The sequence below is a fragment of the Pipistrellus hanaki genome (genome assembly GCF_964339955.1).
Source record: "Pipistrellus hanaki genome assembly, chromosome: 7".
Classification (NCBI taxonomy): Eukaryota; Metazoa; Chordata; class Mammalia; order Chiroptera; family Vespertilionidae; genus Pipistrellus; species Pipistrellus hanaki.
The window spans coordinates 12,449,568-12,464,015 of NC_140509.1; the positions used below are offsets into that span (position 1 = coordinate 12,449,568).

Genomic DNA, 14,448 nt, shown 5'->3' on the forward strand with positions numbered 1-14,448 from the left:
CTTTGGAGTCATACAGACAGGAGTTTTCAGTCCTGTCTCCATCATGTTTTAGCAAATCACCAATAGTGCCCTGAACCCCTGTCTTCTTAGCTGTAAATGGGTAAAAAAATACAGAGTGGCCAGGTTTATTATGATCTCTGAATGCATAATAATCTGGCCACTCAGTGTATATCCTATATAATAAAAGGCTAATATGCAGATTTACCCCTCGACCAGGAGTTCGACCGGCAAGCAGGCCAGCCAACCACCCATGTCCCCTCCTCCTGGCCAGGCTGGCCAGACCCCACCCATGCATGAATTCATGTACCAGGCCTCTAATACACACACATACGCGCGCGCACACTGGCCAGATTATTATGCATTCAGAGATCATAATAACCTGGCCACTCAGTGCACATACCTTGGGCGTTTATTGTGATCATTAACCAGGACAATGTTGAGAAAGTGCTGGCATGTGGGCCACCACGAAGGATAACTGCTGCAGTTAATAGACAGGGGCACTGAGCTTGGGACCTAATATGGTGTTAGAATTTCTTGGGGTTGGATCCTGTGGTGGTGCAGACATGAGATCAGCCTGCACTGTTTCCTCCCTGCCCCGTAGCTGTGCCCACGTGGCTGAGGAAGCCCGAGGACAGCCAGCTGGAGGAGGGCAAGCCAGGCTACTTGCATTGCCTGACTCAGGCCACACCGAAACCCACAGTCATCTGGTACAGAAACCAGATGCTCATCTCGGAGGTGAGAGCAAGGCTGGCCACGGGGTGGGGTGGAACCCCTTCCCGATGCTCCCTGGTGCTCCCCCCACATTGCTGTTCCCCCGAGGCTGTCCTTGGGGCGGCGTGGGCCGGGGTTCAGGCCAGGACTTGTGTCGCAGGACTCGCGGTTCGAGGTCTCCAAGAACGGGACCCTGCGCATTAACAGCGTGGAGGTGTACGACGGGACGTGGTACCGCTGCGTGAGCAGCACCCCAGCCGGCAGCATCGAGGCCCAAGCCCGGGTGCAAGTGCTGGGTGAGCTGGCGCGTGGGGAGCGGCCTGGCCGGGTGGGCGGGAAAGCAGAGGGAAGGAGGGGCAGGCTCTGGGACCTCCAGGCCTGCCCCCGCCTGGCCAGCTGCCTCACCCCCTCCTTTCCACCCACCTGCCCGCCCTCAACGGAAACAGAAAAGCTCAAGTTCACACCGCCGCCCCGGCCGCAGCAGTGCATGGAGTTTGACAAGGAGGCCACGGTGCCCTGCTCGGCCACCGGCAGAGAGAAGCCCACCATTAAGTGGGTACGAGCAGGTCAGTATCGTGCGAGCCTGGGGATGAGCAGGCAGGACCGGCTCCTGGTCAGATGTGTTCATGTCTGAGGGCGGCTGAGTGCCCAGCAGCCTGTCAGGAACAACGGAGGGCAGACTGTCATCCAGTCGGGAAGAGAAAAGCCAGGGACAGAAGAGGTCAGATTACGCTGTTCGCACACGAGACGCGTCAGGGCAGTGATTGATTGTCCCTTTTCAAAATAGTCATCCTTTTTGACATAAAAGTGACCTGGGCTCCCTTAGAATGTTTCGGGAGGAAAAAAAAGTACATAATCCCACCATCCATTATCTCTGGGTGTGTGCCCTTTTTCTTTTTCTATGCTTGTCTTCATGTTTTGTTTTATTCACTTGTTAAACTTGTCATACCTAACTATAAAAACAGGAGGTGCAAATGATTATGTAACCTTGTATTCCTTTCCAACTAACAGTATGAAGCATCATCCCATTGCTTTATGCGTAAACATTGGCTTTGAGGAGTGCGATAATATTCCAATAATTGGAGTCACTATAGTTTACCTAAATACTCTCTCAATGTTGGAGATTGGAGTTGCTAATCATCCTTCCTCCATCCCTTCCTCTACCTCCCTCTCTGTCTTTCTCTTTCTCTCTTTATTGCTGCAATAAACATCTTTAAGCCAAAGTTTTTTCTGGATTTGGGTTTATTTCCTTTGGGAAAGATTCCCAGAAATGGAATAATTATGTATAAAAGGGTATGCACATTTTTACAACCCTTGATGCAGATTGCCAAATGTTTTATAAAGGGTTGGGCCACTTTTCACATTCCCACGACCAGTGGGAGCTGGAGAGGAGGTTGTAGGTTTTGAGGAGGAAGGGGGGGTCTCTGTTCAGGTGGTCGGGGGCCGTTTTCTGTGGGATGTGTGGCTCCCAGCGGCTCTGAAGCCTGGGGTGGCGGCAGAGAGCAGGAATGGGCTCCAGGAGTGAGGAGTGGCATGCAGTGAGGCAACAACAAGGCAGACGCGGTGCCCACTCAGAAGTGCAGTTTGGCAGAAGTGGAATGTTAAACAGGCAACAGATGGAGGTGAGACTGAAAGACTGGAAAAGGAGTAAATAATGGGGCTTCCCGATGCCTGGCTCGCGTTTGGGCTTGGTCTGTAGGTACTCAGGAGTGGTGACATGTTTTGAGAGGATACGAGTGACTGAGGGCATTGCCAGCCTGCCACCCAGGTAATTCTGGTCAGTCCCATCATCTCCCTTTGTTGCCCCCGCAGATGGGAGCAGCCTCCCGGAGTGGGTGACAGACAACGCTGGGACGTTGCACTTCTCCAGGGTGACCCGCGACGATGCCGGCAACTACACCTGCATCGCCTCCAACGGGCTCCAGGGCCAGATCCGTGCCCATGTCCAACTTACCGTGGCAGGTGCAGCTGGGGCTGGGGCTGGGGCTGGGGCTGGCGGGCCCTGTCGGCAGCAGCCTGCACCCTGCCAGCCCCATTGCTCACAGCCCCCTGCCCTGCCCCTCATGGGCTCTTCCCCTCCAGTTTTCATCACCTTCAAGGTCGAGCCCGAGCATACAACCGTGTACCAGGGCCACACGGCTCTGCTGCGGTGCGAGGCCCAGGGGGACCCCAAGCCACTCATCCAGTGGAAGGGCAAAGACCGCATCCTGGACCCGACCAAGCTGGGACCCAGGTAGGGCCCTGTCCCTCCCGCCCTCACCCCCCTCTCCTGCAGCCTGGTCTCCCAGGAGCCGGCGAGGTGGGCAGCGCTGTGGCTTCTCTCCTGGCAGGATGCACATCTTCCAGAACGGCTCCCTGGTGATCCACAACGTGGCCCCCGAGGACTCGGGGAGCTACACCTGCATTGCGGGCAACAGCTGCAACATCAAGCACACGGAGGCCCCTCTCCTCGTCGTCGGTATGGGCTGGGGACGAGAAGCTGTGGGGCCAGACTCCTTTCTCAGCTTTGCTAACCGGACCCTTGTACATGGAGGGCACTTCAGCCATTCTTGTGATGGGGTGGAAGTCTGCTGTGCCATGTCACACTGTGTACTTGCCTAGAGCTGGTGTCCTTTTCTTGATCGGCCACAGCTGGAGAGAGTGTGTGAGAGAGAGTGTGTGTGTGTGTGTGTGTGTGTGGTGGGGGTGCTTGTCTTATACTGCTTCCTCTCAGGTCTCCTGCAGGAGCCACATGTCTCCCTGGGTGGGCGGGCGGGGATCAGGTCAGGATGTATCAAGACAAGGTTCCTTTGTCCTGGAGGGCCTCAGGTAAAAGGCTCAGGGACTCGGGGTTGGGGTCTGGCCGCTCCTGCTGCTAACGTCTGTATGCCCTTAGAGGCAGGCGTTGTTTCCTCTTCACGACTTGTTTCTGCATCTGTGAAATGGGAGTGGCTTAAATGAGACGGTCTCAACCTTTTTTTGGTTTAGTAGCAGAATTGTTTTTCTTTTCTTTTTTTTTTTTTTAAAGAAAGGAAGGGAGAGAGATAGAAACATCGATGAGAGAGAAACATCGATCAGCTGCCTCCTGCACACCCCCTATTGGGGATGTGCCCATAGCCAAGGTAATGCCCTTGACCAGAATTGAACCTGGGACTCCTCAGTCCACAGGCCGACGTTCTACCCACTGAGCCAAACCGGTTTCGGCCAGAATTGTTTTTCTAGACAAAGTATGAATTGGGGCTTAAACTGGACAACAGTGAAGTGACAAGCCCCTTGGCTGGAGCCCTTGGGTATGTGTGGGAGCTGGGGGCTTCTGCATCCTGGGTCTCTGCAGTGTCTCCATGAGACCCTAGGCCATTGAAAGCCCCTGGCCCAGAGGGCCTTTCTGCACAGATGTTTCTCTAGGAGCCTGCTCTGTGCTGGGCGCTGTCTGGGATTCTGAACCAGAAGTTCTCAGATGCTGCTCTCCAGGGTCAAGTCACTGAAGAAGCTTGTTAACAAACTGTGGGCTTGTGGTGCCCCAGCAGGGGTGGTTTTCACTCGTGCCCTGGCCTGGTGTTCAGATGCAGAGCCAGCCAGGGGATCACTGCCCGGGGCCTGAGACAGCCCTTGCTAAAGGCGGTGACGGTGGTAACCCTCCCGGCTCTCCCTGGCTTGACCAGGCCATCCAGTGGGAGGTTGTCGTGTGTGGGGGGCATGGAGGGGCTGGTAGAGCAGCAGACTGGGTTTGCCCCAGCACCCCTGCACAGACCTCTCTGTGTCTCACTCAAGACAAGCCCATGCCAGAAGAGTCGGAGGGCCCGGGCAGCCCTCCCCCCTACAAGATGATCCAGACCATCGGGCTGTCGGTGGGCGCTGCAGTGGCCTACATCATTGCCGTCCTGGGCCTCATGTTCTACTGCAAGAAGCGCTGCAAGGCAAAGCGGCTTCAGAAGCAGCCAGAGGGCGAGGAGCCCGAGATGGAGTGCCTCAATGGTGAGGGGCCCCCTGGAGGTGGGAGGCGGTGCCGTGTGTAGGTGCTGAGCGCCCTCTGGTGGCCATTGGGGGATGCAGGACGCAAGGGGCTGGGACTTGCCCTTGTCCCTGCAGCCAGACCAGAGCTTCCCACCCCAGCTGGAAGCCTGGAGTTGGCCCCTTCCCAGGGCCTGGGCTTCTGAGGAACCTGGCTTAAGACTTTCTCTTTGGAGCCTCTGTGCCAGCTTCCTGTGCTTCCCTGCCTTCTCCCTGTGGCACTAAGCCAGATCTAACTCGTGTGTATACTCAGATTTAACTCCTGGTCCACCTCTTGTCTGTCTCTCCTGCTCCTCCCCCCCCCCCCCCCCATTAGTCTGAGTGCCCCAAAGGGCTGTTTCTCTCCTCCAACTGGGACCTCCCCAGGGGCATTTTTGCGTCTCCCCTATAAGCTGAGATGTTCAGGTGCAGGGCCTGGCTCTCCCTTGTGATTTCCCCTTTGCGCCTGTTTCAGGCTTTGCCCATAGATGGCCTCATGGAAGCCAGAACCTGTATGTCTATATGGTGTCCAGGGACCAGGGATTCAGATGAGAGAGACCTGCTCAGCTTGTCCCATTTCAGACGCTGTCCTCCTTGTCTCATCCCCTCCGTTCATCAGCTGAGATCAGACCCATTTGGTGGGAGTAGAGGATTGGGGGAGAAAACTGAGGCCCCCATCGCGACCTGAGTGACAGGTCTCACCTTGGCCCTTCCCCGTGCTCCTCCTTCCCAGGCGGGCCTCTGCAGAATGGGCAGCCCTCGGCGGAGATCCAGGAGGAAGTGGCTTTGACCAGCTTGGGCTCTGGCCCCGCAGCCGCCAACAAACGCCACAGCACGAGCGACAAGATGCACTTTCCGAGGGCCAGCCTGCAGCCCATCACCACGCTGGGTATGCTGCCTTGGCCACAGCTCCCTGCTTAGCGGTGGGTCACCGCTCTGTCCGAGGCTGAGTCACGGACAGCTGTGGCTCTGAAGGCTCTGAAACCCGGAACCGGGAGATGGGGGGAGGGTCCCACAGGGGAGGTCTGGCCCAGTGTGTCCCCATTGCTTGCTCACACCCCACCTCACAACTTGTGTCATTCCTGTGTGTTTTCTTTAGATTGACTCCTTTAAAAAAAAAAATTAACTAAAGTTAGCTCTGTTCTAGGGAAATATGTGAGAAATAGGCATTGGTGCCAGTTAAATTTTTCTGAGTATACATTAAACATTTCACTACTAAGACATGTTTATCATGCGCCACCTGCCATCCTCATACAAACCACTGTTTGGAACACCCTGAGTGTTAATCCCTCCCCTTTATTTTACTGCTGCAGACCTGCAGCTCAGGGGGAGAGGAAAGGCTGGCTCAGGGTCACACAGCTGACCTTGGCCTCTGCCCAGTCCGGGTGGGTGGGAACAGCAGAGACTCCCACTGCACGCTGGGGCAGCGTGGCCCCTTCCCAGACCAGGGGCTTCCCCCGTGGGGGCGGCAGCTGGCGGACCCGGGTCTGTGCCTGCAGGGAAAGGCGAGTTTGGAGAGGTGTTCCTGGCGAAGGCGCAGGGCGTGGAGGAGGGGGTGGCAGAGACCCTGGTGCTGGTGAAGAGCCTGCAGAGCCGGGACGAGCAGCAGCAGCTGGACTTCCGGAGGGAGTTCGAGATGTTCGGGAAGCTGAACCACGCCAACGTCGTTCGGCTCCTGGGGCTGTGCCGGGAGGCCGAGCCCCACTACATGGTGCTGGAGTACGTGGACCTGGTATGCTGCTGGCAGGGCGGCCTCGGGGCTCGGGCAGGGCAGTGTCCTCATGGGCGTTGGGGGCACACCATGGAGCCTCCCCTCTGGTGGTCTCAGCTGAGACCTCGGGTCTGCCTGCTGTTACACCACTTGATTCTCTCCCTCCTGCCCCTGCCCTTGGCCCCCAGCTATAACACCCGCCTTCCCTTGACCAGCACCCCCTCTGCCAGCCCTGTGTCCGGTACCAGTTTCTCCTGGCTTCACTGCACCCTGCACGGGTACCTTCCAGGTCGTCTTCTCTGACTCCGGTTTCCTGTGGTTATTTTTCTTTTTTTTTTTTCTTTAAAAAAAAATATATTTTATTGATTTTTCACAGAGAGGAAGGCAGAGAGATAGAGAGTTAGAAGCTGTCATCGATCAGCTGCCTCTTGCGCACCCCCCACTGGGGATGTGCCCGCAACCAAGGTACATGCCCCCTTGAGTCCGCAGGCCGATTCTCTATCCACTGAGCCAAACTGGTTTCGGGCCTGTGGTTATTTCTCTTTTTTCCTAGGGCTTGTCACCTCTTAGGAATAAACTTAACCCAGCTTTCCTTCCTTCCCGGCATTCCCGTGTGAGGCACCAGTGTCAGCCCAGCCCCCAGCCTTCTCTTTCTGCCCTGGCTGTCCTCCCACATCTGCCCCTCGCTCTTCGTTCCCTGCCTGACCCGGGCCTGACTCCTCGGTCCTCACAGGGCTGCTTATCCTCCTCCCTCCCCCCCAGCCCTTCCCGCTCCCATCACGAGTGTCTGAGTGCTCTGTGTACGTTTCTGCTGTGGGGTCACCCCCTGTTTATGTCTGAGATGATGAGCCCCTGGAGGCGGGGGGCAGTAGGGTGCTGTTTTTCTCCTTGGCACTTGGAAGGCAGGGGCCTCGACAGCACCTCTCTGAGGCTCCTCTGAGGGTGGATAGGACAGTCCCTCTGATGGACAGCTTCTGGGAGGCACCTGCTATGATTCTTTTTTTTTTTTTTTTTTTTAATATATTTTTATTGATTTTACACATAGAGGAATTGAGAGGGATAGAGAGTTAGAAACGTCGATGAGAGAGAAACATCGACCAGCTGCCTTTTGCACACCCCCCACTGGGGATGTGCCCGCAACCAAGGTACATGCCCTTGACCGGAATCGAACCCGGAACCTTTCAGTCCTCAGGCCGACGCTCTATCCACTGAGCCAAACCGGTTTCTGTTGCTATGATTCTTTAGGGCAGGGGTCCTCAAACTTTTTAAAGTGGGGGCCAGATCACGGTCCCTCAGAGAGCTGGAGGGCCGGACTATATGAACTACTAATTCCTACTGTAACACCTCGGCTGTGCTCACTGCCCAAAAAACCTGGCGGGCCGGATCAGACTCCTCTGTGGGCCGCATGTGGCCCGCAGGCCGTAATTTGAAGACCCCTGCTTTAGGGCGTTCAGGTCAGGACTTCTCACCGTCTGCCGGGCAGGCCCTGTGAGCGCCTGCTTGCTCTGATGCCTGGGATGGAATGGCCGGGCTCTGACATGACAAACTTTTGCTTTTCCCTCAGGGAGACCTCAAACAGTTCCTGAGGATTTCCAAGAGCAAGGATGAAAAACTGAAGTCACAGCCCCTCAGCACTAAGCAGAAGGTGAGGACAGGGAGGGAGAAGAGGGAGGACCCGGCGGTGGGCCAGGAGCAAGGGCAGTCCTCACAACAGGTTCTGCTCCGAGTGCTCCCTGTGGGCCGGCCCGATGCTAAGTGCTGTGCACGTGTTTCCTCGGTGGTTACAATAATCACCTTAATGTGCTGCCACCCACATTTTGTGGTGAAGAAACTGTGGTTTAAGAGGTTAAGGGACTTGTCCAAATCACATAGCCGGAAGTGGCTTTGTATTGTCCTGTTGTTTTCATATAGAAGAACTGCTCTTGCCTTTGCCACTGGAGCAAGACATGAGTTCCTTGCAGGGAGCATTTAACTGGAGGAGCAGCTGGGAGCACAGAGCTGGAGCAGCAGGGAGCTCTGAGGTGGAAGAACAGGGAGTAGTGAGGTGGAGGAGCAGCGGGGAGCACTGAGGTGAGGAGCAGCAGGGAGCAGAGAGGTGGAGGAGCAGCAGGGAGCACTGAGGTGAGGAGCAGCAGGGAGCAGAGAGGTGGAGGAGCAGCAGGGAGCAGAGAGGTGGAGGAGCAGCGGGGAGCAGAGAGGTGGAGGAGCAGCGGGGAGCAGAGAGGTGGAGGAGCAGCGGGGAGCAGAGAGGTGGAGGAGCAGCGGGGAGCTCTGAGGTGAGGAGCAGTGGGGAGCACTGAGGTCAGGAGCAGCGGGGAGCAGTGAGGTGAGGAGTAGCAGGGAGCACTGCGGTGAGCAGTGGGGAGCAGCGAGGTGAGGAGCAGCAGGGAGCAGTGAGGTGAGGAGCAGCAGGGAGCAGTGAGGTGAGGAGCAGCAGGGAGCACTGAGGTGAGGAGCAGTGAGCTGCCTGAGTTTTAGGGCCTGCTGGCCTGGGTGTGTCCCTGAGTATGTTTCTTCAGGCTCCGCGTGTGGAAACTTTAGTGAGTGGGCTGGCCATGTTTCACCTCCTGTGGTTTTCTCACTTTCACTCTCCCTTTGGCTGTAGCTGTGCAGCCTCCTTCCTGTTCTCCTCCTGCCCTCAGGGCAGAGGGCCGTGGTGGAGCAGGCCTGGCTGAAGCAGTGAGGAAGGGACGCTCGCCTGCTCCCTGCCCACAGCCGGTGATCGCTTCTGCAGCCCGGCTCTCCCTGTGCACAGCCTCCTCTCCTCTGAGGTGACCCACCTCCCCCATGTGCCTGGTGCTCTGTTTCTAAGCTGATAGCAAAGTCACCTCAGAAGCCAATCACAGCTCAGGGCAGGTGGGCAGACACTGCCTGCCGGGCCCTTCCGGGTGACCACCCCCTGCCTCCCAGGCTCGGCAGGGCAGAAAGGGGTGCTGGTTGATGAGTCAGGAGTGTGGGACCCTGGCTGCCCCGATCTCTCTGGAGAAGTGGTTCTGGGCCCTTCAGGCTGGCCTCCCACTACGGGGGAGTTTACTAGGCCCAGAGAGGGTATGTGACCTGGCTCCAGGTCAGCAAAGCAGGCCTCTTGGCACCTCACCCCTTCCTCCATCTCTGAGAAGCCATAGGACAGGGCAAGCTGCTCCAGCGGGTGGGATGTCAGGACCCAGCGCTCACAGAGCAGGACATGCATGGGGCCACTGGGGAGGTAAAAGGGAAGCTGTCGGGCACCGCTGGGCCCTTAGCATCAAGCAGGGAGCTTGGGTAAGTGAGGATGCCTGTGCCACACAGACCTCAGGTGCCACACAGACAGCAGCGAGAGGCATTCATTAAGAGATGGAGACTCCACTTCCTTCAGGTGGACAGACAGCGGGTGCACAAAGAGGGCTTCCTGGCAGAGGAAGCAGGTGAGCCCAGTTCTCTAGACAGGAAGTAGTTGAATGGCAGGAAGGGGATGGATTCAGGAGAGAGGGGACTCAAGGTAGGTTTCTGTGGCTGGGACATGGGGACAGGGATGTAGGCTGACAGGAAGCTGGTTCCCTCTGTCACATGGCCTGAGGGGCAGCATTACACTGAAAGCCTTCGCTGAACATCTCCCACACTTATTGGAAAGAGGCCTCTTCAATCTGACGGTGGAGCGTTCAGTGGGTTCCACATTCTCCAAGGACAGTACTCAGCATCTGGTGGGGTGAGATTGCTTTAAAAAAAAAAAGCTTTCTGGACCATTCCTCACTCAGACTGAGGGAATCGGGTCTGAGGAACTGCAATTTCCCAACAACCTTTTCAGCCGGTTTGTAAGCCCATCGAAGTCTGAAGAGTCCTTGCCAGTGGTTTTGAGACCTATGTGGGCCTCAATCAGTAGTTTAAAAAAACACTGCTTGGGGGTGGGGGGAAGAGATTCCATGAAAATGGTAATTCTTAGGAAATATGTATTAAACCTGTAGATACTTCCTTTTGCTAGTAATTTAGTGAGCTGCTTAACTTTATATGCCTAGGGGACCTGGGGAATAGAAGGAGAAAAGAGTGAATGTTTTTAATATATATATATATTTTTTTTTTCTTTTTTTTTTTTTTTTAATTTCAGAGGGAAGGGAGAGGAATAGAGAGATAGAAACATCAACGATGAGAGAATCATTGATTGGCTGCCTCCTGCACGCCTCCCATTTGGGATAGAGACTGCAACCAGGGCATTTGCCCTGACAGGAAATCAAACTCTGACTTGTTCTTAGGTTGACACTCAACTACTGAGCAACACCGGCTGTGCAAGAGTTATGTTTTAAGGAGAGCTGGAGTGGTAGGCAGAGCTGGAGCCAGCGTGCCACACGTGGGGTGGGTGGGTTGGGGGATCCCCAGGAGGATTTGAGGATAGCAGTGCGATAGTGATAGAAGTCAGGGAGGTGGGAGCAAGTTGGAGGGGGCCAATGGGGGGAAAAGGGAGACGTGTAGTACTTTCAACAATAAAGATTAAAAGAAAAAAGTCAAAGACCCTGGCCCTGGTGGGGCGGCATAATTGTAGATAATGCTTGTTAAGTAGCTGATAAGATGATGGGGATTTTAAAGTCTGAGGACTGTAACCTGTGATTTCTCTGAGGAAGAGAAGTAGGGTTGTTAGCAGCTGGTGGACAGCGCTTTATGCAGTCAGACACCAGGACATGTGGCGGTACCCACAGCTTGTGTGAGACCAGCACAGTAGTCACAGTGGGTTAGCTGAAACCTGTTGAAAAGGTGGACAGGAAGGGGTAGGGCTGGCCTTCATAACAGTATTTGAACATTAATCCTGTGACCCTCTGGTGGCAGCCTCCCCAGCTTGATCAGTGCGAACAGAACTGATGGAGGGGGTTTGGGCCAGTGTGAACAGAACTGATGGTGGGGGTTGGATCAGTGTGAACAGAACTGATGGTGGGGGTTGGATCAGTGTGAACAGAACTGATGGTGGGGGTTGGATCAGTGTGAACAGAACTGATGGTGGGGGTTGGATCAGTGTGAACAGAACTGATGGTGGGGGTTGGATCAGTGTGAACAGAACTGATGGTGGGGGTTGGATCAGTGTGAACAGAACTGATGGTGGGGGTTGGATCAGTGTGAACAGAACTGATGGTGGGGGTTGGATCAGTGTGAACAGAACTGATGGTGGGGGTTGGATCAGTGTGAACAGAACTGATGGTGGGGGTTGGATCAGTGCGAACAGAACTGATGGTGGGGATTGGATCAGTGCGAACAGAACTCCCTGCGGTGGTGGGAATGTCCGTATCTGTGCTGTGCAGTGGGATAGCCACTCGCCCCAGGTGGTCACTGAGCACAGAGAACGTGGCTAAGGCCACAGAGAAGTGGAGCTTTTAGTGTTTATTACGTTTTGGTTAACATAAAGAGTCACACGGGGCCGGGACCGGTTTGGCTCAGTGGGTAGAGCGTCGGCCTGCGGACTGAAAGGTCCCGGGTTCGATTCCGGTCAAGGGCATGTACCTTGGTTGCGGGCACATCCCCTGTGGGGGGTGTGCAAGAGGCGGCTGGTTGATGTTTCTCTCTCATCGACGTTTCTAGCTCTCTGTCCCTCTCAATTCCTCTCTGTGTAAAATCAATAAAATATATTTCTTAAAAAATTTAAAAAAAAAAAAAAGAGTCACACGGGGCTTGGACTACTGTTTCAGACAGCACAGATTTATTTAGACCATTGTTTCTTAAACTATTGTGACTGAAACCCACAGTAACAAAAAAAAGTACATTTTGCACCACAACCCAGCAACATTGGCATGGTTATATATTGTAAAAGTGAAAAATGTTATGAATGATACCCTTACGAAGTAATGCACTCTGATATTTTCTGTTCTGATTTTTAAAGATACGTTTCTATTGGTTTTTAGAAAAGGGGGGAAAGAGAGGGGGGAGAGGTTGAGAGAAACATTGCCTAGATATGAGAGAGAAACATCGATCGGTTGCCTCCTGTACCCCAACGGGGACTGAACTCGCATCCTGGGCCTTTGCCCTGATCAGGAATCAAACTGGCCACCTTTCACATGGCCAGGGTGATGTTCCGTATTTTAATGCTGGTTAAGATGGACTAAGTTGGTTGCAGGACGTACTAATAGCAAACCACAGTTAGCAAACCACCGTTAGAGACAGCTGGTCCTCAGGGATGTCACTGCCAGTGCACACCGGCCGAGATTTGTTTTTGGAGTGACCCCTCTGCCAGCACTTGGCTCAGTGTCTCTGGAAGCCAGGCTGGGACTGTGCACAGAGCCAGCAGCGATGCTGAAGGGCCAGGCTGAAGCCAGCACCTCACCACTGGGCTCACTGCTAAGCAGACGGCTCCTTCCGTGCCCCCAACACCAGCGATGGAGCCGGGAGAGGCAGCTGTGGTGTTGAGGAGAGAGCCAGGCTTTGGTGTCAGGCTGGGTGGACAGCCTCAGATGGAATCCTGGGCAGGGCTGAGGTTGAGCCCCACCTCATGGTGCAAATAAGAGGGGCAGCCACCAAGCTCAGGCCAGCACACAGTAGGTACTCAACAAGAGTTCCTGTCTCCTCCTCTCAGGTTGGGTGGCCTTCTCGCACGAGGTAAATTGGCAACAGCCCCTCTACCACTCCCATTCACTTCATTCCTCTTTGAATTTCAGGAACATAGAATTACATGAGCCAAAATCTTTTTCTTTTTCTTTTTCTTTTTCTAATATTTTTTAAAAATGTATTTTATTGATTTTACACAGAGAGGAATTGAGAGGGATAGAGAGTTAGAAACGTTGATGAGAGAGAAACATTAACCAGCTGCCTCTTGCACATCCCCCACTGGGGATTTACCCGCAACCAAGATACATGCCCTTGACCAGAATCGAACTGGGACCTTTCTCAGTCCTCAGGCTGACACTCTATCCACTGAGCCAAACCAGTTTCGGCTGAGCCAAAAATCTTTGGATAATTTATGACATATTCATTACTGGTCCAACATGGGCTGCTTTCATTTATTTAGTTAGTTATTTTTTAATGTGCACGAGTCTGTGTGTGTGTATGTGTGTGTGTGTGGGGGGGAGTTGGTAAATTTTTATTTTGATATTTCAAACTTTTTAAAAAAATATATTTTATTGATTTTGTACAGAGAGGAAGAGAGAAAGATAGAGAGCTAGAAACATCGATGAGAGAGTCATCGATCAATTGACTCTTGCATACCCCCCACTGGGGATATGCCCGCAACCAAGGTACATGCCCTTGACCGGAATCGAACCTGGGACCCTTCAGTCCTTAGGCCGACGCTCTATCCACTGAGCCAAACCGGTTTCGGCTTGATATTTCAAACTTAAAAGAATGTTAAGGCCGAAACTGGTTTGGTTCAGTGGATAGAGTGTCGGTCTGCGGACTGAAAGGTCCTTGGTTCAGTTCGGTCAAGGGCATGTACATTGGTTGCGGGTGCATCCACAATAGGGGGTGTGCAAGAGGCAGCTGATCGATGATTCTCTCTCATTGATGTTTCTAACTCTCTATCCCTCTCTGTTCCTCTCTGTAAAAAAAAATAAATAAATAAATATATATATATATATATATATATATATATATATATATATATATATAAATAAATAAAAATAAAAATAAAAAGAGTGTTAAGGCCCTAGCTGGTTTGGCTCAGTGGATAGAGTGTCTGCAAACTAAAGGATCCCAGGTTCGATTCCAGTCAAGGGCACATGCCTGGGTTGGGGACTTGACTCCAAGTACGGGGTGTGCAGGAGGCAGCCGATCAGTGATTCTCTCTAATCATTGATGTTTCTCTCCCTTCTATTCTCTGAAATAAATTAAAAAAAAATTTTTTTAAAGGGTGTTAAGTTCAAAGAACTCCTACAAACCCTTTATCCAGATTCATTTGTTCATTTTTGCTTCCTCATTCTCTTAATATGTATGTGCATTATCTCCTATGTATTGTTGTAACCATTGGAGATAAGTTGGAGGCAGACTTTTGACTTTTTCCATCAGACTTGTATAAAATGGTATCTCATGGGGGTGTGGCTTGTATTTCCTTGATCACCAACGACGTTGGCTTTTGGCCCATTCTTACCTTCATCTCTCCATGAGTGCATTTA

At 53.4% G+C, this 14,448-nt stretch overlaps 1 protein-coding gene across 1 annotated transcript in view; it reads left to right on the top strand.

Annotated features, from left to right (window-relative positions):
• Nucleotides 1-14,448, top strand: part of PTK7 (protein tyrosine kinase 7 (inactive)) — a 65,333-nt gene that overhangs the window by 45,792 nt on the left and 5,093 nt on the right. Inside the window, exons 8-17 of the mRNA XM_084890336.1 lie at nt 602-735; nt 872-1,007; nt 1,158-1,277; nt 2,524-2,673; nt 2,794-2,944; nt 3,042-3,169; nt 4,462-4,665; nt 5,414-5,569; nt 6,180-6,412; nt 7,956-8,036. Coding sequence (XP_084746462.1) covers nt 602-735; nt 872-1,007; nt 1,158-1,277; nt 2,524-2,673; nt 2,794-2,944; nt 3,042-3,169; nt 4,462-4,665; nt 5,414-5,569; nt 6,180-6,412; nt 7,956-8,036 — 1,493 coding nt within the window. The remainder of the gene's footprint in view (nt 1-601; nt 736-871; nt 1,008-1,157; nt 1,278-2,523; nt 2,674-2,793; nt 2,945-3,041; nt 3,170-4,461; nt 4,666-5,413; nt 5,570-6,179; nt 6,413-7,955; nt 8,037-14,448) is intronic.